Below are 24,376 nucleotides of genomic sequence, written 5' to 3' on the forward strand. Positions count from 1 at the left end.
TTTCAGCTTTGAGTTTTGCCTTTGCAGACTGCAGTTATAGTTAACAAGGTGTAACCAACATGAAGACCAGAGAGCTGTCTATGGGAGAAAAGCAAGCAATTTTAAAGCTGAGAGAAGATGGAAAATCAATCAGAGCCATTGCACAAATATTGGCCATAGCTAGTACAACCATTTGGAATGTACTGAAGAAGAAAGAAACCACTGGTGTACTCAGCAACAGATGTCGAACTGGTAGACGAAGGAAAACATCAGCAGCTGATGACAAAACATTGTGAGAGCTGTCAAGAAAAACCCTAAAACAACTGTCAGTGACATCACCAACAACCTCCAGAGGGCAGCAGTGAAGGTATCACAATCCACCGTTAGCAGAGACTTCAGGAACAAACGAACAGAGGCCACACCAGAAGATGCAAACCACTCATTAGCAATGAGAATAGGAAGGCCAGATTGGAATTTGCCAAAAAGTACAGAGACAAGGCTCAAAAGTTTTATGGAGTGATGAGACAAATATGAACCTTTACCAAAGTGATAGAAAGGCTAATGTGTTGAGAAGGAAAGGATCTGCTCATGATCCCAAACACACAAGCTCATCTGTAAAACAAGGTGGCTTGGGCTTGCATGGCTTCTTCTAGGAATGGGCTCATTGATCTTCATTGATGATGTAACACATGATGGCAGCAGCAAAATAAACTCAGAAGTCTACAGAAACATTTTGTCTGCCAATTTAAAGAGCGATGGAACCAAACTGATCGGGAGATCCTTCATCATGCAGCAAGACAACGACCCAAAACACACTGCCAAAACATTTTACCTGCTTAAAGAGGAGACTGAAGGGAGAACCCCCCGCAACAAACAACAACTTAAAGAGGATGTGGTGAAAGCCTGGAAAATCATCACAAAAGAAGAATGTTGGTGATGTCAGTTGGTCGCAGGCTTGATGCAGTTATTGCAGCCAAGGATTTGCAACTAAATATGAAGTATTATTCACTCTAATCTATTTTAAGTCTACCTGTTCCTATACTTTCGCTCACTTTAAATGTGGTGTTCCGTTACAGATGATGCTATCTTCTAAGTTTTGTAACAGATCTAGATGTAAATACCTGGAAATAAAAGCTGAAATGCTGATCTTGTCTCATACTCATATTTTGATGTCAAACCCAAATATTTTCAGTGTACAGCCAAAACAAAGGAATTGGCTTCGCTGTTCCAATAGTTTGGGAGGGGACTGCATTTTCCTTACTAAACAGAACACCATCAGTTCAGTAAAAGAGAAACACTTTTATTCTAAGACAAGCTTAATCGCCTCTTTAACTCATCGTAAAACACACTTAATTCAAACTGGACATAAATAAAATTCACAAAAACAGTCTTTCCACAATCACCTCTGCTTTTGGTCCAAATAAATTCTCAATTCAGTGTAATATGTGAAACCATACCAAATTGACAAGCTGTTTACCTGCTGCTGATGTCCGACTCTATCTCTCTCTCTCCTAATATATTTAATTTATTGATATTTTCTTGTGTTTTTTAATAGCTGCAGAAGTCCACATCATGAGCAAATTTTGGTTTAATTTAAAATTAGTATTTCTCTAGACCATTGAAAGATCTACAAATCATTATTTTCATATGAACAATGGGACAAAGGGCTTTGTGTAATGTGAAGGTTTCTAATGAGTGATGAGAATGAGAACTAATTTTGAGTGTATTTCACCGAAAAGTCACCTTCTATGCTGAGATATACACTAAACAGTGAAGTTCTAGCACACTGGAAATAGAGGTTGTTGGACAGCAGTTAAAAAATTAATTCTGTAGCGATTCATTGAAACACAAAACCATTGTAATATTTACATGCATTAAATTACGCTTTTCATGACCTACTCAGTTGTTTGCTGAAGTAGGTTTTTCCGAGATGTCTGCAACTTTTGGCTTGGAGGAAAACATTCTTGTAGTCTTGAACACTAAGATTGACTACATATTTTGGGCATCACGATATGTCCTGTCTCATTTCCTGTCAGGATGTTTTTAATTGTGATGTTTGTGATTGTTTAAATCTAAAAATTCAGTATTTTTTAAATTAGCATTCGGTAAATTATAAGACATTGACAGGGTTTTCTGTTTTTCTTTCATTTTAGATACGCTCACTGGCCACCATCGGGGGTCACGTCACAAACCGTGTCACGTGGAACATCCTTGCCTACATGTTCCACGGTGATGCCGGGAAGAGGATAAATTGGTCGGGGATAAATGAGAAAAAATCTTTCAGCCAGATGGCATCGAAGACACTGCTCCTGCTTAAAGGATAACTACCGTTTTTTACAACCTGGACCTTATTTCTAGAATAAAATACAATCATTTACTCACCCAGATAACTTTGGTGTCATTTGGCGTCGTTCGGACAAAATTAGATCCAGTGGAGCGCCGCGTATATCCATATAATGCGAGTGATCCGGGCACCGAAGCGCAGCCTCTATATAACGCATTATCTGCCACGAAACTAGTTCGTTTCACCAATATTTTGTTACGATACGCTAGTGCTATTCCCCTCTGAGTCCGGGCTTGTCTGTTATCAACATCCGGGGTCTGTAGGTTGACCTACTACCTCTGACCTGGAAGATGTCATCTCTGAGCTGCGCGCACCCGCGACAGCCGGCTTGTTTACCTGTAGCTGCTACTGCTAGTTTGACCCTGGATGTTGATAACAGACAAGCCCGGACTCAGAGGGGAATAGCACTAGCATATCGTGACAAAATATTGGTAAAAAGAACTAGTTTCGTGGCAGATAATGCGTTATATAGAGGCTGTGTTTCAGTGCCCTGTCACTCGCATTATATGGATATACCGCCGCTACACTGGATCTAATTTCGTCCGAACGACTTCAAATGACACCAAAGTTATCTGGGTGAGTAAATGATAATATTTTATGCTAGAAAATAAGGTACAGGTTGTAAAAAACGGTAGTTATCCTTTAAGTAATTCTGATAAAACAATTTGAAGTCACACTGCATTTTATATAAGCCTTTTCCAAAGAGTGCCCCCTAGTGGTCCACAAGTGGATTTGGTAAAATATCACATTTAAAATTAAGTGTTTCTCAAACTGTCTCTGACTTTGAGTGACTCCAAATTATAGTGAGTAGAATAGATTTGTTGTTTTTAATATTAAATAAACTCATATGTAAATTCAACCGTTGTTATTTGAATTGGCTGTTTTGCTGTGTTGTCAGACTTCAGCAATGTAGGCTTGCTGACCGTTGTGTTACTGTTTTAGCGACACTGCCTGCACAACATATGTTTGTCAGTATTACGATTTGTTTAAAAAACGCAGTGGGTTTTGTGAGACTAAAATTCTCCTGTTTGGAGCCATTGCTTCACTCATGTCTTAGAAAATCTTCCCAGTAATAACTTTCCCAGTAATATCTGCATGTCTTTAGACATCATTTAAAAGTTAGGATCCCAGCATTTCTTGAAATGTGTTCCTAAAGTTAGAATGCCAAAGAAATAAAATAGGTTTTGATTCTACTTAGGGTCCCATTTCATTTTTCCAGTTATACAAGTTCAACGTATTTGCATTTTGTAATGAACTCTCTTGAGTAAGTGAAAGCTCCCCAACTGATTGTCGTGTAGTTTTATCTGACATGAGCCTCACTGATAACTGATGGCTCTGCTAGAACAACAGGGTGGCTTAAAGGATAGGCTATCCTGTGTTTTCAAGTGGTGATTGAATTGAATCTTTATTAATAAAGCCAGACTGCTTATAACAAGTATTTGGGCTTTTATAAAGAAAAGTTCATTCTGTGAGATTAGATATTTCGCCAGTTGCCAGTTTATGACAGGTGAGCCATTTTGAACAAGGGATCTGGAATGGGTCTAGAACAAATAAGCCACTTAATAAACAGATCCAAATTGAATCCGGGCCAGATCAGATCTGATATGATATGAGCTGATACGGGCAGGGTCTGGGCCAGAGCCAGTCTGGATCCATGATCCTTATCTGTTCCGGATCCATCCCGTTGTGCAAGTGGACTCTGATCTGGATCCACTCCGTTCCAGACCATGAGCTATCTGGGCAGTATCACAGCAGCCAGAGCGCCTCAGTTGATAACCCTGCAGCTCCAAAGCTCTTAAACGCTCCTAGCTGGCCTCCTTAGGGTTGTAATAGAAAACGGTTAGCTGTAAAAACCTCCTGATAACCTAAAAGACAACAGTCTGTGCCAATTAATTTTAAAAAAAGCAATGTCCAATGGGGAAACTCCCGACGCTCAGCCAGCCACGCCAATATGTAACTTTGTCACTCAGGCAGTATGCAAGGCAGTTAGTCACGGACCACCACGGTTATAAAGCTGAGCCTGCATTCAAGCCATTAAGTAATCATATAATAAGACAATCTGGCTAAACTGTTGGCTGATTTCAACCTGTATGACTGCCTGAACTTTCATGATTCTTGTCTTGTAACAATGATACTCTGCTGTTAGATCTCTGCAATTACTTTGGTGAGTAAAAACTTCTTATAACAGAGATCATGGCCAAACCTCCAAATATAAGAAACAAAAAAAGTTAAGAACCCAGTTGCATTAGACTGCAGTTATATTTTGAATAATATAATATAAGAATAAAGATATTTTTCATGTGAACAAGCCGTTAACAGGATGAGAAAATATTATTAAATTAGATTTAGTCATGTTTATGTGACCTGTTATGAAGTTCAGGTATAATAGCAGCTATAAATCCTGATTGTGTGTATAATCTTAGTGATGGGATTTAGTGAGTTAATTAGTCATGTTAACAAGTAGGGACAAACCATACAAAAGAAGCAAGTGCTGTACAAATACGGTTATGAATTACACATCATTTTTATTTTCTTAAGTCAGGAACAGAAGTCTAGCACATATCAGTGATACGCCTCATGCTCATGAACCTGGTGCCACTCATGCCCATGTCCCTGAAGCTCCTGTACTCTCCGGGCCTCAGGTACATCATCCTGCCTCTGTAGTGGGGCTGCTCGTACATCAGCCAGTGGCCGTCCATCACGTGGGAGGACATGCAGTCGTTCATGCGGTAGCGGTCCATGATGCTGTCACAGTCATCCATCAGCTCATTCATCTGACCACCGAAGTTCTCCCTCTCGTAGATCCTCATCCTGAACTGGCCTCTGTGCTGTAATACAGAACAGGGAAAATGTAAGTATGGCCATTACCACATGTTCTAAAACTAAAACAAAGCAAAATTCAAATCTCTTACGAAGGGGATCATTCTGCAGGATCTGATGGAGTCGAACATCATTCCCATGCTCATCATGCGCTGCATGTCATGGTACTCTCCCCTCCTCAGGAAGAACTGCATGCCCATGAAGTTGGGACGTTCATAGACCATGAAGCAGCCACTCTCAACCCTGCAGGACTGGCACCTGCTCAGGTAGGAGGACATGTCAGAGCAGTCGCTCATGCACTCATAGGAGCGACCCTGGAAGTTCTTCTCCTCGTAGAAGATGATCTGAAACAGAAAACAGAGGGAAGATCTGGGTGTAAGAATCAAGTCGTTGTCATATCAGTGCCAAGCTTAACATTGTAATTGAATTTGCTGTGTGAAAACTTTTTTTTTTTTTTTATATGTGAAAATATAAGTAAATATCCCATTACCTTGCCCATGATGGTGGTTTAGGTGGTTCCAAGTGGATGGTTCAACTTGCTCTGCCTATTGCTTGGCTCCAGGGCCTTTTTATACAAAACCCCAGGGACCACCATGTGTTGTTATTCAAATGTGCAAAGCTGATGAATTAGCAGTATGACTTTTGCTGAACGGGGCCTATAAATGCATGACAATGGTTCTCTATCCATACATTTCTGGCAGCGGTCATCTGCATTGTCTATTATAAGCATAAGCTTTGTGTGTTCCATTCTCAGTCAGAAGGTTCTCCACATATGGCCTGGTCATCACTGATGGAAAGAACATGACATCAGGCCACATCTCTTACAAATACATGAGACACCCAGAACCAGTACAAATATTTAGTTAGTATAAAGAATTAAACATACTGACTTTGTATTTTTGTATTTTCACAACAGTTTCCCCCCACTGATAACAAATCCTGTTTTGTAAAGAAAAGAATGTAGTTTCATGTGATCTAATGTAAATCAAATGTAATGTGTACATTTAATTACTTTACTTTTGTTGATTCACTGTTAAAAAAAAAAAAATTGCCATGAATGAGTGCTAGGAGCCACATGAGATAGATATTAACTTGAGAATAATCACTATTTTGTACACTAATACACTGTAACTAATGCAGATAACTTTGAAATCTTACATGTCATTAAACAGAAATGAAAGGAGAAAAAAAACATACTATTTGGCCTAACAGACTATTTTAGAATAGCTTACTGTTTGATGAAAAGGCTGCAAGATACATTTATAGAAATATCATAAACTTATTTGTGTTTCTCTTTGTGATAACTGTAGACCTTATGCCAATTATGTAACCTACATTAGAAGTAATAATCTATAAAGATTAGTGAGTAACACTTAGGCATGTTGCTTATTTAAAATAAGTTTACTATTTTATTTGTTGTGTTTTTTCTAGTCCCTAATAAATAAATGAGCAAAACAGCAATGCTTTTGCATAGTAGGAGTTTAGCAACTAGGATGTAATGAAGCAGCTCATTTTTCTTAATTACAGATTTAATGTCTTTCTTGCAAAAAAACTGAATTAGGAATTTAAAACATGGATCATCCAGGTTGTCTGTATGAGGAGAGGAACTTATTCAAATGATAAAAACTCAGGTGATTGAGGTATTAACTATGTATTATATAGTATAGATGAATTGATAAAAACCTGTCGTTTTAATTTTTTAATCGACAGTAATCATTTGATTACACATGATACACATGATTTCAATGTGTCAAAAATCAAGCCTGAAAAAGCCAGAGGTGAATACAGGCCTGGGTATCAACTTCAGCTCCAGTTGGTATACAAGTGCATCTCTGCTCTTCTGTTTTTTGCACATTTTCAGCTTGCATATAAAAAGTGTGTGAAGAGTTCAAACGCAGAAATTTTGAAAACAAGTGTAGAATGTGCCGATTAAATTGTATCAATAAAAACAAAATGCGACAAAGTATAGTGGAAACACAGAGTAAATCATGACAAACATGAAGCATGGGAATTTAATGTCCACTGAGGAGCAAAAAAATGCAGCAGACACTCAGATCTGTGTGAAGTGATAAGGAGACTGTAACTGTTCTCAAATGAATACATGAAACTAACAAATGCCATACTTCCATTTTATTTTTGAAGTAATTTTTGTTTTATTGAGGTCTGAATTGGGCACTCTTGATTACTTTATCCAGTGGTGGTCTCAGGCTGTCTGCAGGGCAGGGGCAAAAAGCATATAAAGGGCACCAGCTGCAAGGGGTGCAGCATGAGTGCACAAAAAAATCTGTATTCATATATACGTTGATACAGCTCCAATAAAAAATGTTTTAAGGTAAATAAAACACCTACATATTATTGTTGTTTTACTTTTACTTTTACTATCTTTCCTACAAAATGTCCTAAAATAAATAATCCTATTTATATTAAAGATCCTCCTAATCCTAAAGATGTTATAAAATAAATACAATGATGCTGTCCTATCATGTACTAAACAAGCATGACATGGACAATGTATTATTATTATTATTATTGTTATTATTATTATATTTTTGTTGTTATATTTACATGAATTAATGTGAAAAATAAATGTGACTTTAGGGGCCATTTAGACAATCCTGCAGAATTATTCAATGAGATCATTGTCATCATGTCTAAAGGACATAGCACAGCCCGCTAGCTTCAGCACCATAGTATTTGCTGGTTGCTGGTCTTATAATGACAGGTGATTCTGAATGTCAAGTCTGGGTTTTGGAATGGAAAGTTTGGAAAGTCTACCTGTATTCCAGGACACATTTCATTAGGCACTGAAAAGGAAACTTGTAAAAGTCATCAGAATGCATTAAATAGTAGGCTTATACCAAATTGTCTGTTGGTGGTGTCAAGCAAATTTTAACTGCTTAACATAGCTGCTATAGCCTATGATTAATTAAACGTTGATCTTACTGCTTCATGTGCTCCTCCAAATCAACACTGCTTGCCACTTGAGGATCATGATGGCCAAACAGTTGGTGATTATGTTTTGTATTTGGAAACCGGAGCCTCTAATGCCTTCTTCCTTTTCTATCTAAGCTTTTCAGCTCCTTCTTTACTTTTTGACATTTTCATCTGATCTCACTGTTGTTGATGCATGTCTCTAGATTGTTAACACAACAGGGGGCAAGCAAAGGCCATTGGTCTAACAAATTTCCCAGCAAACCTTTCTTCAGTACTTTTGGGAAGAAAACAACCAAATTAGATAAATGGTGGATAGCCTAAGCCTATACATTGTTATGTTATTTGTAATAAAAGGCAGATAACTAAATAATAAAAGCAAAATATGAATAGATAAAAAAAGGTTGTAACGCAAAACCAACGGTAATGTGAAGTATAACCAGGGAAAGGGATATATAGCTGCTAGCTTAGCTAGTATATTAGAAGTTGATATATTCAGAACCTTCAATCCAGTTTGTTGTTTATACTGAATGATAGAAAAGTAGAGTCGACAAAGAGGGAAGTCGTAAATGGAAGTGTCCAACTGGCCCTGGGAATCATCCCAGTGCGCCAGATGGCCAGCACACCACACTGCCGTATGTACAGGCTCTTTAAACCTTGGTAAACCTTCTAAAAGTAGGTGATTGACTCCTTTCACATTACCAAGAGACAGGTTTGCCTTTCTGTGAACAGCTACAGTAGAAAGCAGCAGATGATATACCTCATCAGACTTCATCCAATATCCGGGTAGAAAAGTATTAATAGGCCAGCGTCCTTAACTTGACCATGTTATATATATGCATTTATTTGGATTTTTGACTTTTTTTCTCGAAATCTTTTTTTGAAATTAGCAGTAAATTGCGATTGAAACTTGGCTAGCAAATTTATCTATCTATCATCCTATTTCTCACTACTGAACTCTGCCATTACGACACTGAAAATGAATGAATAGCCATTAATTACACATGCAGTTGGAATAACAAAGTTCCTTGAGCAGGTTAGCAGAAATAATAAAAACAGGAATGCAAATATTAAATGATATCATTTTAATAACAATACACCCTGTGGACCCACCGCCCGCATGGAAAAGCACTGGGGCAGGGTGCTTTGCAAGCCGGGTGGGAACCTTGGCGTGCTGGCTCCTGGCATTACAGACCCAGGGTGGTGGAATGTCACCTCTCTTGCAGTGAAGGAACAAGAGTTGGTGCAGGAGGTGTAGCAATACCAACTAGATAAAAGTGGTTGGGCTCACCTCTATGCATATCACTGGTTCTGGAACCAAACTCCTCAAGAGAGGCTGGACTCTCCCATTTTCCAAAGTTGTCCATGGTTAAAGGCATCCAGGTTGTTTTGGGATACTCACAAGCCCCCGACTGAGCATCACTGTGTTGGAGTTCTCTCCGTTCACAAAGGAAATGATTGAAAAACCCGGAAGGTTGGTGAGTGTGCTTTATTATTGGACTTCTGTTCATGTCATGGATTGGCCATGGCTTGGTACCAGAATATCTTAGGCCAAAGATCAAAGATCAGACCTTGTGGTGAAATCATCAGACCTGTGTCTAGAGCAGAAGTGTCAACTGATCATCAACAGATGATGAAATGGATGAGATGACGGGGTAGGCTGTTGAGCAAACATGGTAAACCCAAATGTGTAGTGAAGGTGAACTGGGGGTGTCCGGCGAAAGCCATGAGGTCTCTAACTCCCACCTCTGGAGCAGTCACATGCGTCCCTGTGGACATGGAATCCAGGCATGGCAAAGTTCAATGCCTACATTGTAGAGGAGGCTGGTAGGAGCTGTGGTCAGGGGCTCATTTGTGACTGTCTTGGCAGCAAACTAAAAACCTGCTGATAGACACCAGCGGTGAAGGAGGCTGTCAAGCTAAAGAAGGAGGCTTTCAGGCTTCGTTGGACCAGGGTTCTCCCGAAGTAGCAGACAGTACTTGGGGCCAGAATGGCTGAAGCTTTGGTAGCCACTAAAGCAAAAACCTGGGTGTGGGAGGAGTTCTGGGAGGCTATGGAGAAGGACTTTTGTTTGGCCTTAAGGAAGTTCTTTCAAATCATTGGTGATTCCTGAAGGGAAAGTAGGGCTTGGCTCAAGCTGTGTTTAGCCAAGGAGCCAGACCCAGAATGGGTAAATTGTTGAGCAGAAGGACGAACACTTTGAGTAGGTCCTGAACCCAACCAACACATCCTCTGTGGAGAAAGGCAGGGGAGGTCTCATATTTTTGGAAGAGGTCACTGTGGTAGTTAAGAAGCCCCTTTGCAGCAAGGTGCCCAAAGTGGATGAGATTCGCCCTGAGATGCTGAAAGCTGTGGACATTGTTGGTCCGTCTTGACTGACACACCTTTTCAGTGTTGCTTGGAGCTTAGGAACAGTACCTGTGGAGTTGCAGACCATGGTGGTGATTTTTCATAAAGGGGTACTGGTTGCACACCGGAAAGTGTTTTTTTAGGATGCTAGAAAGAAGGCTCATATTGTCGGACCTCAGATTCAGGAGGAACAATGCAGATTCTGTCCTGGCCATGGAACAGTGGACCATATTTGGTTTGATTATCCAGTCTACATGTGTTTTATGGACTTGGATCGTGTCTCCCGATAACCCTGTTGTGGATACTGCGGAAATATTGGGCACCAGGGCTGTTACTACAAGACATCCTGTCCTTATATCCAAACTCAGAGCTGTGTCTGTATTCTTGGCACAGAGTGAAACAAGTTTTCAGTGGGTTTTGGACTCCCCTACCCCCTCCAATTCTTTTTGTGATATCCATGAACAGGAGCTAAAGGCTCAGCTAGGCTAAGGAGTGGGTCCAGTTTAGGAACCTCCGAACAGCGTCTCTGTTTTTGGTATGCAAAGTGGTTCCTTTGGCTTTATATTACCACATCAGCATGCACTGGGGCGCTGATTGTAAAGTGGCCTGGGATGGAAGTCAGCACCTCCAAGTCTAAAGCCATGGTTCTCTGCTCTAAAATGGTGGAGTTTGAGTATCTTCAGGTCTTATTCATGAGTGATGGTTAAACGGAGCATGAGATGGACAGGTGGACTGGTGCAGCATCAGTAGTAATGCAAGCATTGTACCAGACTATTGAGGTGAGGAGGAAGCTGAGCAAGCTTCACCAGTCAATCTACATTCCATCCCTCACCTATAGTCATGACCATTTTTTATCGACAGAAAGAATGAGATTGTGGGTAAAAGAGGCTGAATTGAGTTTGCTCTCTAGGGTGGCTGAGCTAAGCCTAAGAGATGGGTTGAGGAGCTTGGTCATCCGGTGGGGGCTTGGAATACAACCAATGTCTTCTTACTGTAATAGGAGTCAGCTCGGGTGGTTCGGTCATGTGATTAGGATGCCTCCTGGCACATTTCCTTTTAGGTTTTTCAGGCTGGTTTTACAAGGAGAACACCCAACGTAGACCCAGAACTTGCTGGTGGAATCACATATTTCATCTGGCCTGTGAAAACCTTGGGATCCCCCCAGGAGGAGCTGAAAAAGAAAAGCTATCTTTCAATCCCCAAATTGTTACCTGTTGCTATTGCTGTGTGAGTGAGTGTGTGAATGTGTGAATGAGAAACAAGAAATGTAAACCGCTTTACATTGAAGCTCTATAAAAAATCCAATCCATTTACCATTTTTTTTTTGAGAAATGATTTGAAATGTGTCACTGATTCAGAAAAGATATTTAATATTTTTGGAGAATATTGAGGAAATTAAGCTGTTAAATAATACCTTTTTTAATGGTGTTAAATTCACAAAAATAGTGGGAACAGGAATGTCACTGTTGAGAGGAATTTTGGAACATGTTTGAAAAGTTTTTTTTTCTATTGTTCGAGTCTATTTAACACAATTGTTATAGAGAGTAGTTACAGTATTACGAATATATTGTGGGGCTGCTACCAGTGCTCCGTTGAAATTAAAAGTTTCTCTTGATTTGGCAAAAAATAGAAATAAAGGTTCCCCTTGATTTGGCATATGGTATGGGCAATATTGTGGGGCTGCTACCTGTACCCTCTGAACACATTCCAAAAGATACAACTGGCAGTATTCGTGAGTGGGAAGCCAGTCAGAGATTATGTGCCAACAACTCTAGTTTGACCTGCATGAAGGAGGTTGGGATCAATCAATTAATATCAGATAGACAGGCCAAGCTTAATGTTATAACTGATCCAAAAACTACAGATAACTATAAAAAGCATGACGCTTTCTCTCTTTTTCTTTCCCCTTCCCTCATTATGTCTCCCTTTCTCTACTAACAATACGGAACATGTGTGTGTGTGTGTGTGTGTTTGTGTGTGTGTGTGTGTGTGTGTGTGTGTGTGTGTGTGTGTGTGTGTGTGTGTGTATGTGTGTGTGTTTCAGAGCGGATGAGTTTTGAGTTATACTCGTCTAAGACTGGAAAGCTTATTGTTGTTAATAATGTATTATTAAAGGAATTCAATATAGCTTCTATTACAATGATTTTTAACATCTCTAAACACATCGCATGACATTCAGTAAGGAGCCCATAATGACTTTATCACGGCCCTTGAAAATGTACGTTTCTCTTGATTTGGCATATGACTTGGATTTTGAGGACTAAATTATAAGTTTGAGGAATTCAATAAGTAGGCTAATAACATGTTTAATTATTAATAAATCATGGGGTACAGCATTTTAGCTACAGGAAAATGTGGTATTTTTATGTAAGGATTTATAGTAATATATTATATATAAATATATATTATTAGTATATAGTGATTTATAATTTAGATTCCACAGAGTACAACAGTGAAGATAAGTGAGTTACAGTAATTAGAGGAAAAGGAAAAGATTTAAAAAGTGTTGCCCACTTGATTGATAATATTAGCTGGACCGGCTGTAGTTCAGTTATGGCTACTTGCCCCTCTTGTTGACTACATGTAGGAAGTAAGTACTATAAAAAAAAGGACACCTTTTATCCTCTTGTTCACAGTAAGTAAGTACAAGATCTGCAAACCACACAGTTAAAGTGTTGGCAGCCCTTTATTGTCTTTATAACGCTCCTTTTACTTACTCAAGGCAATCACATCTTTAGATGCCTTTCAAATCCGATCTTTGACAAATCAATGAAAAACAAATTCACAAAGAAGGTTAAAAATTCAACATCTTTAATAAACAAAGTGTTTGATATTTACAGCAAGGTTTCGCTTAATGGCTAAAATTCGGTGACCCTCCTGAAGGACCCGACAATGGCGCAGGTGGCGCACCAGTCGCGGTACCTCCTGTACTCCCCAGTTCTCAGGAAGTACTGTCTGCCTCGGTAGTTGGGGTACTCATAGAAGATCCAGTAGCCATTCATAACATTACAGGAGTAGACATGGCGGTGATGGAAACGGTCAGACACACAGGGACAGTCATCCATGAACTCCATCATGTGGCCGCTGAAGTCAGGCTTCTCATAGATGCGCAATCTGTAGGATCCTCGATACTGTCCAACCAAAAAAAAGTTTCATCAGATAATGATAGGTCCTCTCTAACCACAAGCTTATGCCAAATAAAACTTTCTAAATCCTTTATCTATATTAAGTCTTCCTGACATTGAAATGAACAGACTTCAAAGAGCTTTGCTGAAATTTCTGTATTGTCTTCTCTATTTAAAAAAAAAAAATAGACATCCCACTTACCACTGGGATCATCCGGCACGAACGGATACAGCTACTGAAGCCCATCCACCTCTGGTAGTCAGGATACTCTCCCCTCCTCATGAAGTACTGGTGGCCCATGAAGTTGGGTCGTTCATAGATCATGAAGCAGCCACTCTCCACCCTGATGGAGTTGCAGCGGCTGAAGTACGAGTGAAGGTCTGTGCAGTCATTGCTGCACTCATAGCTCCGACCCTGGAAGTTTTTGTCCTCGTAAAAGATAATCTGGTGGGAAAAAAAGTACAAAATGTCATAAACTGTTGTGTGAACTTTGCCTAATGACATGTTTCAGCAAAAAAAAAAAGAAAAAGCGTTCAGCCCAGTGTTCAACATTAAAACAAACAGAGTAATTTGAAAAGCTTTATAGCAATTTACATTTAATCTGGGGAGAGAGGACAAACAGTACTTACCTTCCCCATGGTCTCCGTTGGAGAGATTCCCCATGTTTTCACGGCTTTTTATACTACCTCTTGACAAACAAAGTATTGTTATTCAAATTCTCTCATAGTTATAATTGAAGGCTACTGGCACATGTTTACCTTTTTGTTGGAGCACAACATTGGGTCAGAAATATGGATTTGTATTTGAAAAAAAGGATAAATAATTAACTGGTTTGGTGTTTTGACTTGCATGGACAAAGGAAAAGACTAGTATGGTATCCACACATCCAGTGGACAATGGCTGCAGAACAATATGGAACAGCCCTTTCGCATTAAATATGTTGCGTAACAGAGCAGGAAGCCATTCTCTCTCCCTAATGCTCTGCCTGAGCAACCCCACTGTATGCAAATAAGTAAGTGTATACTCTGCCTTCGCTCTGTATGCTCCACCGGACATAAAGATTTTATTTGGAATTTGTACATCATTATTTGTACACGCACTTTGTATGTCAGCTGTATGTGTGTTGGATGCAACTTTTACTTAATTTGCTAACTCCACATTTACTCCCAAGTTCAGGTGTGGTACAGCATTGTGTTAACTGTCTTGTCTCAACGTAATGGACTACAATTCCCTTGATGTATCACAGCCATGTTTGACTTTTTGAAGACTTTCATTTGGTCTCTATTTTTGGTCCAGCTACAGCTTATAATGACTATTACTGTATGACTATGACTTTGTTCACCACATGTTGGGTGTGTATTGTAAGTTTAATTACATAAAATTACCTACCCTGTAAGGTACTTTCCATGGTGTCATAGTGACCAGTGATAGTTTGATTTGATTGTAAGGACCACAAAGGATATGTAGCAACCTTTCTGTTTCTTCATCCTGTCTATCAACATACACCTGTAATGTAGTACTATTTCTATCTTAAAATGTAAACTTAGATTTATGTTTACATTTTATTGAGTACTAATGTAATTAATGTTCACATCAACATTTAATATTATTTACTTACATAAAATAATTGTAATTCTAGTCATTTTGTAATGAATGCAGGATGCTTAAAATAAAAAGAAACTGATTTTTGTGGGAACCCTTTTTTCCGCCAAAAATAACACATTTGGATGATTGTTCCTAACATTTATTTTTGTAAATATTAAGACAACTCTGAACAGAATGTGTATGATTCTCATAATCTATAGGTGTATTTTTAAATATATCAATAGTGTGATAGGTTTATGTTTGTCATACAAATAACATCTTAATTAATTTTTATCTTTTCTTTATTTTTGATTTGGTATTACTATTATTTTCATTTTAAGCATAGAGTTGAAATTGTTTTCCCACTGTGCATTTACAAATATGTGCTGATACTATTTGTAACACATTTGAGACAGCGCCTGTGTCCTGCTTTGATCAGTAGTAAAGGATCCATCCTGATCTTTTACTTTTGATCTCATATTCTGTCATTTGCTGTTATGTCTGTCCAGAATCATTGCATTTGTGACATTCAGGTCACCTTTTCGTGTTTCCTGTCCCACACAATCTGTGCTGCTGTGCTCTCTATGCAGTGTTCTGTGTTTAACACCAATCATATGGATAAATTCTGCCAGTAGAGACCAGTTAATCCCATTGGGGGCACAGGGTGGGAAAGGGCAATTCTGGCATTGTTCAGTATGGTATGCCTAAACATAGAGGAGATTAAACTAGAGAGAACAAGCTAACCAGAAGCTGTGGTAGCTACATTGAGTAGCCCACAGATGCCTGACAGTAGATATTTTTCCCTACTGTAACAACTGGAAAGATAAATCTGCATTCATAAATTCTAGAAGTATTTTATAAAATAATAATAAAGCTTTGGAGTAGTTATTCTTTCTAGAGACCTAGGTGCCAATTGTGAAGTAACAAACCACACAGCTGGCAGATAAACAGAATAAAACAATGTTTTATTGAGCAGTAAAAGTTTATTGGGAAAACAGACAGTTAAACTCAGAGAAAGATGCATTTTAGCAAAGCTTGACTTCAGTTGAAGTCAGTGATTCTTCTGAGGGAACCGACTTTCGGGCTGACGCCTCCCCAGTCGCTGTATCTCCTGTACTCTCCAGGCCTCAGATAGTACGCTCTGCCCTTGTAGTTGGGTTGATCGTACAGCAGCCAGTGGCCATCCACCACATTACAGGAGTTGAAGTCAGACATGTTGAGGCGGTCCTGGACATTTGGACAGTCGTCCTCCAGCTCATGCATCTGGCCGCTCATGTCGGAGCGTTCGTAAAGCCTCATCCTGTAGGAGCCTCGGTGCTGGCACAGGATAAAAAACTCTGTTAATATTTCCAGTACAATAATACATCTCAATGATATCCAGAGATATTTCAGTTGTTTTTTTAAGCTTCAGCGCAGTCAAATACTACTGACAAAAAACAAGCATTTAATACAACAAAAACATACTACATTGGTCTATGAGGACCTTTAAACAAAATCTCAGTATTTACGACCTACCTGGGGGATCATGCGGCAAGATCTAACGCAGTCATTCATTCCAATCACACGCTGGTTATCAGAGTACTCTCCTCTTTTCAGGTAGTACTGGTTGCCCATGTAGTTGGGCCTCTCATAGATCATGAAGCAGCCACTCTCCACCCTGATGGAGTTACATCTGTTGAAGTAGGAGTGAAGGTCGGCAGAGTCGCCAATGCACTCATGAGAGCGCCCTTGAAAGTTTCTGTCTTCGTAAAATATGATCTGCAAAAGCAATCGTTGCACACACACAGAGAAAGTTTCCATTTTTAACAGGGTTGTGAAGGTCTAGTAGAGCAGAGATACAAAAACTACTAAAAAAAGCCTCACGATTTCTAGAAATATTCACAAAAATACAGGTGTGTAGAAAGTGTGGGTAAATCCATAACATTTAATTTTCTTTACCTTTCCCATGGTTATGTTGGCATCAGACTGTATTACTGGTCAATGCTGTTCCTGAGCCAAGCCACTGTGCTTTATAAAAAAAAAAGAAAGAAAGGACAGCTGTGTGATTGCACAGCATAAAGTATTGTCATTCAAATATATCCCTCACAGTGATGATGGATGAGGGGCGTGGGGGGATCTGTTTATGTATAGATGACTCTTGGTGTGTGATGAGTTATTGTTCTTTCGTCCATGTTCATCACAATTTAGTACGAGAAAATGCCACTGTACAATAGACGATGGAGTGTTTACTGCACAGCATCAGCAAGATTAAATTGATATTTAATAGGGCTGACACATGATCATGTGTACAATCTATCTGGTAAAGAGATATTGATTTTTTTTTTTAAATTGGCCAACATGATTCTTAGCTAAAATAAGATGTTGAATATTACTTCTTACACATTTCTCAATCATCATGGATAAGACATAATCATTATAATTGTACATTAGCTTACTTATATAATAAGTCCTACAGGGCTACAGTATTGACAATTCACGCTGTATTTTTAAATGTCTGAGGTCCTTGTCATAACTGAATGGACTATGAAGACTCCATTTTGCAATTGCTTTATTACGATGGAGAGTGTTTGATCAAGAACAGGTCCAAAAACGCTTTGCTGTTGTTGTTTGTGCTCTTGATATATGGCAAGTCCATTTTTTTCAGTCCATCCTAACATCAGCGATTCAACCTGATATAATATATCCAAACTTCTGTGGGACACTAGGATTTTGTCTTAATCCTCAAAGTAAAATTTGTGAGGCTCAGTCTTTGTCACTGAGCCTTATGACAGTATGTTATACTTTATATTGTCTGACATTGAAGACTTTCCAAAACCTCCAAGCAGGATCCTTCAGAACAGATCAATAGTCCACAATGCGTTTGATGGAGCCGACCCTTGCGTTCCTGCCGCCCCACTCACTGAACCTCTTGTACTCTCCCGGCCTTATCAGGTACATCCTGCCCTGGTAGTTTGGTTGCTCATAGAAGAGCCAGTTGCCGCTGGTCACATTGCAGGAGAAGATGTCATTTATGTGGAAGATGTCCATGACGTCGGGGCAGTCCTCCACCAGGTCCATGACCTGACCTCCGAACTCGATGCGCTCATACAGGCGCATGTTGAACAACCCAGGCTCCTGATTTCAAATGAGAGGGGAATCATTAGTAAAGCACAGAGAAACAGATCCAGACATGGTTTATACATTTTTTATGGTAATACATTTTTCCTCTGTGCTATTTACAATGTAGCTGTAATGATTTGTTGTGCTATATTATATAAACTATCCGCTGAATAATGAATCATTGAAAGATTTTTTTGACTATATAAATAAAGACCCCTGCAATACATACTGTCACAATCATTTTAGAATAATAAAAACTATTGTATAACACCAAACAGTAAATAATGAATAATTTAAAAATAAAATGTATAGAGTTTTTTTTAAAGCTGATACAAAACAAGTTGGATGTCAGATGGTTGGCTCGCAACTTTTGTCCAAACTGAAACAGCTGAACTACCATTGGATGAATGATATATTGTACAGACATTTATAGTCCCCAGATGATGAATCAAAGCAACAAAGTGAGGAGACGCAGTATAAACACCGAATCCTTTGTATAGGGAGGAAGATGAGGATGGACGGTTGAGTTAAACAAGCACAGGACTTTCATTCAGGAGAGCGCTGTTTTTGTCCAGTGAGAAACCAGAAGTGAGTGGTGGGTTCTTTCATCTTACCGATGTAGTGAAGTTACGTCACATACATAACATAATACAAGTGAACATAGGCATGTTTGTAACTGAAGTTACAGAAACATAGTAGTTTTAATCCCAAAACACAATATTTTCCTAAACCTAACCAAGTGGTTTTACTGTCTAAACCTAACCAAACTGCAACTGTATGATGAAAGTCATGTATCGCTGGTATGCTGTAATGTTGTTTTGAGAATGGTGAAATATGTTGTAATGAGAGACACTGACAATTTGTCTATTTAGTCATTTAGGTACGAGGATGTGTTGGTGTTAAAGAGCTGAATTGCCAATTTTAGCATGCTAACACACTAAATTAACATGGTGTAACAACAGCATGTTAGCATTGTCACTGCCATATATCAGGATGATGACATTAGCCTTCAGCTCAAATCACTGCTGTGCCTAAGTTCGGTCACACAGAGCCATTACCAGAGCTGTAGAATTTGTAGTTGTTAGACCAAAGTTACAAAAGCTACACATAATAGATCTTGAAAATGTTACTATTTTTGTGTCAATTTCTTTTTCCCCCAATAATTTTATTCAAAAACATTTAGACCAACATCAGACACTAAAACTCCAACCAGCTTCTTACAGTAAAATGTTAATTCAATTTCATGAAACTCAATCATTATAAGGATGAATTGTTAAGGTCGGAGAAGGGAATCTCCATCAAATCAATGGTATCTGCATGCTAACACACTAAATTAATATGGTGAACATATCTGTTAGCATCAGCATGTTAGCATTGTCACAGCAAGCATGTTAGCATGCTGACATTGGCCTTTTAGCTCAAATTACTTTTGTGTGTAAGTACAGTCTCACAGAAGCATTAGCATAGCTGGAGACTTTGTAGTTGTAAGACCAAAGTTACAATCTTCAAATTTTACTGTTTTCATGCCAAATAACACACTTTTAGTTTCCCCCAACAATTTTATTCTTAAAAGTGCAGTATGTAAGAATTTGCATTTAAATCTTAAAAAATAGATTCAAATTATTGACAGAATGGGAAGACATAGTTGATTTGAAGTTATGTCAAAGACTTCTATTGGTGAATTATACATCCTACAGATGCACTGTGACGCATTATTGGTGATGTTTCCTGGATGTTTCATTGGGTGTTCCGGGTTTGCAACATCATATACCATCACCTAGGCGACCCAGCCAGGATTGATCAGGCCCCAACTTGCGTCCAAGGCAGCATTAGTCAACGGATCACCCCTCAGCCCACACCCACAGCCACCTGCAGACCCTCTCTGCTGCTTCTGTTGCAACCCTGCTGGCTGTTTTCTTCATCGACCTGCTCATGCCCAGCCAGGTGGAGGCTCTGTAGAGTGAGCGGCCAGCAAAGCCTCTGCAGCCTACTTCTGCTGGATGGCAGTATGCTCTCCAGCCCTGTTCCCAGCATTCCTCTACGAGTCCCTGGTGCTTGGCATTCTTGGAACTTGAGTTGCCTGCCCAGGTCGACCATCAACTACCAATGCTGTGGTAACTAGACTTTCAGAAGCTCTGCATTGTGGTTAGAATTGCTCTCCTTCCATGTACTTTCTGGGGGGACAGTGGTGCCTGCTATTTGTTGTGGCTTAGGAGAGACTCTCGGCCAGTGCCTTCAGCACCTGGCCATGTTGCCAGCGGTAGCAACCATCCCCCAGGGCCTTCGGGCAGCTGCTCAGGATGTGCTTGAGTGCTCCTCTCCCAGAGCAGAGAGGGCAGGAAGGTGTCTCAGCCCTGCCCCAGAGCTGGAGGTTGGCCAGGCTGGGAAGGGTGTCATACACAGCTTGGATCAGGAATTTTATGCGCAGGGGCTCTGCTCGCCAGATGTCAGTCCAGGTAAGCTCTCACTCCATCACACTCTCCCATCCCATTCATGCCCCCTGCTATCTCATGCCTGCCATTCTGCTTGTTCTTGTTTCATCTACTGCTGCTCTCACTTCCTCCTGAACAAGTTGCCTCCTCTCCTTGCCCTGGGCCTTGTCGTACTGAGGTGATGGAGAGCTTCCAAAGCCTGCTCTTCCCTTCGCCACTGCCCCCACCACTGCCTTGTGCCTCAGCCTTGCTTCTGCTGTCTCCAGCTCCTGAGTGGCACTCCATTTCCTGCCAGTATGGATCTCAATACCGGCCACTGAGACTTTTGGGTCTTTGGAGTCTTGGTACTGCAGTGCCTCTCTGGTCCAGGAGACCTTGAACTCTTGCACGATGCTGTTGAATGGAAGCTGTAGGATGTTATTCCTCCGTACAGAGCTGCGCTGCTTAGGCTGCATGGTAAGCCGAACCACCTGCAAATGTGTCGGCTGATCTTCCTCCAAGTCGAAGTGATAGGTACATCATAAACCAGCAGAGGCCAGAGAATGCGGGGAAGGATGCCATGTTGGTAAATCCAGGATTTGAATTTTCCTGGTAGTCCTGACTTGTTTGCTGAGCCAGGTCTCTAGCTCCCTGATGGATGTCTGGATGGCTTGTGACCAGGATTTGGCTGGCTTGAAGCTCATCTTCGCCCACTTGATAAGCCTCTCCAGTCCTTGAAGTATGCAACTGCTGCCTGGTACAGAGGATGTAGTAACAGTGAGGTCATCCATGTAGGCTCTGATGGGGGGCAGCTATACGCCTCTGAACTCAACCTCTTTTACAACCATGTTCATGGCTGAAATATACTGCAATTTCCCAAATGAAGAATCGTTGTAAGGATGAATTGTTAAGGTCGGAGAAGGGAATCTCCATCCATCTTCGGTGTTGTGCCGAAGTACAGTCTAGAGCCATTAGCATTGCTGTAGACTTTGTAGTTGACTAAAGTTACAATAGCTACACAATACAGTGGTTTAGTAATGAGTCTTAAAACCTGGAAATCAGTTAGCATTTTTGGTCTTCCGGTTCACTCATCTCAAAGTAAATGGGTTTTTTGGAATGAGTTTAAATGCCTGAAAGAAGGTCTGTGGTTCCCACAAGCTTAAGATATTTATATTTATTTTATATTTTCTTCTACGACATAAAATACATGATTAAAAGTCCCACAACTAAATTATAAAGCATTTACCTGTCTTAAAAACAGCGATTGCTACCAAGTGGCTAAATTAGACAACAGAATTTGTCACAGACATTAAACGTCATCACAGTGAACACAGAGACTCATCTACTACCTAGTCCGTCTTCACAGGCCGACTTTAGTTAAAAACTATTCTAATGCTAACTTTGTAACTTGTACATTGATCAGTTTGGAGAAAACCTGTATAGTAATTGTGTAGTAAGTTGCTCAGTGGTGGTGACGTTTAAGTCATGTGACCGTGATGTCGTCTGTTTATAGGCTAACATTAGCTTTTCACTGCTAGATTTAATTTACACTTCGAAATTCAAAAAAGTGGTGTTTATCTGTGAAGATTATCTTGCTGAACAAAAGTATCACAAACTTGTTTGCCACAGAGCTTATTTTTGACAATAATCTTAAAGAAATCCCATCCCATTTTTGACTAGGGGACCGGGGCAATGCTAACTTCGGGGTTGGCCTACAAGAATCCATCATTCCGACACCACTCAATAGCTTTACCATTGTGAAATGATCATATCAACACCCAAGAGGCTGTTTGATAAAAATTACAGGCCTATACCTCAATCTATAATTCAACTAATGTATCTGTATAGCCCTGGTCCGTGTACAGGTTCTTGGCTTTGCCCAGAAACAATAGCTCACCGTGGATATGAGGTGACAGGAGCTGACAGAGTCGTTGACACCCATCCAGTGTTGGAAGTCAGGATAGTCTCCTCTCTTCAGGTAGTACTGGTTGCCATTGTAGTTGGGTTTTTCATAGATCATGAAGCTGCCACTTTCCACCTGAATGGATTTGCAGTGTTTGATGCGGCACATCAGGTCTGCACAGTCATCACTGCACTCAAAATGGCACCCAGAGAAGTTCTTGTCCTCGTAGAAAATGATCTAGATGTGGAAATTGTAATGATTTTGTTTCAAATTAGATTTTTCCTTTTATATATATATATATATATATAGAGAGAGAGAGAGATCTGCTGCAAAACCTGATCAACACAAACAAATATATCGTACATTTTTCATTTTTCTGCTTAATTATCCCTATTCTGGTTATTTTCAAGTTTTAATTTAATCAATCAATCCACTGTCTCCTCTTTTAATTTGAAGAAAAAAACAGTAATTACTGAAAAAGATGACAAAGAATTCAAAAGAAAAACCTGGAGGCCTGGTTGCACATCAGCATGAATAGCATACTGTAACCCGCCCCCATCCCCCCCTCCCCCCTCCTGGGAGTGTGTGCTAGGAGCCATGATGTTTACCTTCCCCATGTTGGCCGCTTTGCCTGCTCCGTGCCTTGCCCTGTTTGATTTATCCAGCTCTTTGAAGACTCCCACCTGTCACATATATAGTGAATGTGAAATGCATACTCTGCATGTGTCATTCATATTGTAATAGTCAGGAATCTTTGGCATTTGAGGCACTGTGTTATCCTGAAGAGATGTTTAGGAGTTATGTTTGTCAGGTGAGAGCTGACAGGTTGTATGGAGTTGGTGTGGTGTTGTGGCCGGAGGTTTTTGTATGATACAGTCCTGCACTCTTTGTCGTCACTGAATGGGTGGCGTTTGTGTACTACTCCTGAAATCAGGCAATGTTTTTTTATTTTCTGGATTATTCTTATGGATGATTTCTGGCATCATTTAAGTTCTTGGTATGGATGGGGGTTTTTTTCACCTCTTTAGCTTTGAGAAGAGGCTAACATTGCTTATTTATTTCCCAATTTTAATATCAAAACTGTTTCCAAAGTTTAGATTTACATTACAGTGTTAATGTCACATTACCACTTTGTTCTCTTTTGTAAATGATATATTTCCAAATAACAATGCTATTCATGGCAAAGGAAGTCTTTAAACAATGACTATCCCAAATACATATCATTTGTAAGCTGTGTAGATATGATATTTTCAAATTTGAATTCTCATATTGATATACTGTTCAGTACAGCTGGGTACAAATGAGTATTTCTGACTCTATTTTGTCAGCAGCATGTTAGTTTGACCTTACATTATCTAGCATTAAAACTGTCTACCACTGACCTCTGGTGGAGGGGTTCATTTCAGTCCAAATAAATACTCATACAGAGTCACTACACACTGCTTGAATTCGAAACACAATTCCATGACAACTACAAAATATATCTTGATGACGATCATATGAAACAACTACTACAGGAAACTGAAAGGTCTAAAGATATACAGTTTATGGCAATGAAAAATACAATGAGTGAGAGGGACAGGCAGCTCTACAATAGATAACGCTGGAGTCTCGGTGTAGTAACTGTCAGTGCTTGCAGTATTTTATTCAAACCTCTGATGAGAGTCAGGAAGTCGGGCCATGACCCCATCACATCCTCATGGGGAAACATGCCCTCCAAATGCAGAGAGCAAGAACAAAACTGAAAACACTTGAGCACTGACGCCATTTTATTCAGCGTGTGAAACAAGGCAAAGAACAGGCATTTCACAAGAACCGTTCTTCTGTCT

General features: G+C 39.8%; 3 protein-coding genes and 1 pseudogene across 4 annotated transcripts; all 4 read right to left on the bottom strand.

The window, feature by feature from the left end:
* Positions 1 to 4,835: 4,835 nt before the first annotated feature.
* On the bottom strand, positions 4,836 to 5,666 carry LOC311262191 (gamma-crystallin M1). The gene is made up of 3 exons (XM_084361427.1): positions 5,634 to 5,666; positions 5,236 to 5,487; positions 4,836 to 5,151 (listed from the first exon to the last, which is right to left on the bottom strand). The coding sequence occupies exons 1-3, from the start codon at positions 5,640 to 5,642 to the stop codon at positions 4,876 to 4,878; spliced, it is 537 nt and encodes a 178-aa protein (XP_084217553.1). The 5' UTR covers positions 5,643 to 5,666; the 3' UTR covers positions 4,836 to 4,875.
* A 7,616-nt stretch (positions 5,667 to 13,282) lies between these two features.
* LOC311262160 (gamma-crystallin M2-like) lies at positions 13,283 to 14,188 on the bottom strand (the record flags this gene model as incomplete). Its single annotated transcript, XM_084361390.1, has 3 exons — positions 13,283 to 13,555; positions 13,752 to 13,994; positions 14,180 to 14,188. The coding sequence occupies 3 exons, from the start codon at positions 14,186 to 14,188 to the stop codon at positions 13,283 to 13,285; spliced, it is 525 nt and encodes a 174-aa protein (XP_084217516.1).
* A 1,987-nt stretch (positions 14,189 to 16,175) lies between these two features.
* LOC311262161 (gamma-crystallin B-like) lies at positions 16,176 to 17,417 on the bottom strand (the record flags this gene model as incomplete). The annotated part of the gene is made up of 4 exons (XM_084361391.1): positions 16,176 to 16,451; positions 16,650 to 16,892; positions 17,073 to 17,107; positions 17,408 to 17,417. 4 exons carry the CDS (start codon positions 17,415 to 17,417, stop codon positions 16,176 to 16,178), a joined length of 564 nt encoding a protein of 187 aa, XP_084217517.1.
* Positions 17,418 to 17,975: 558 nt separating this feature from the next.
* On the bottom strand, positions 17,976 to 23,277 carry LOC311262190 (gamma-crystallin B-like; annotated as a pseudogene). Its single transcript has 3 exons — positions 23,156 to 23,277; positions 22,542 to 22,784; positions 17,976 to 18,248 (listed from the first exon to the last, which is right to left on the bottom strand). The product of its transcript is annotated as a gamma-crystallin B-like (transcript).
* Positions 23,278 to 24,376: the final 1,099 nt, after the last annotated feature.

Source organism: Pagrus pagrus (assembly GCF_965226575.1).
Source record: "Pagrus pagrus genome assembly, chromosome: 9".
Classification (NCBI taxonomy): Eukaryota; Metazoa; Chordata; class Actinopteri; order Spariformes; family Sparidae; genus Pagrus; species Pagrus pagrus.

What these genes read in the sequence shown, in the direction of transcription:
- LOC311262191 (XM_084361427.1), bottom strand. An exon ending in CCTGCAGAATGATCCCCTTC is followed by an intron (nt 5,152 to 5,235) that starts GTAAGAGATTTG and finishes TCTGTATTACAG; the next exon opens with CACAGAGGCCAGTTCAGGAT.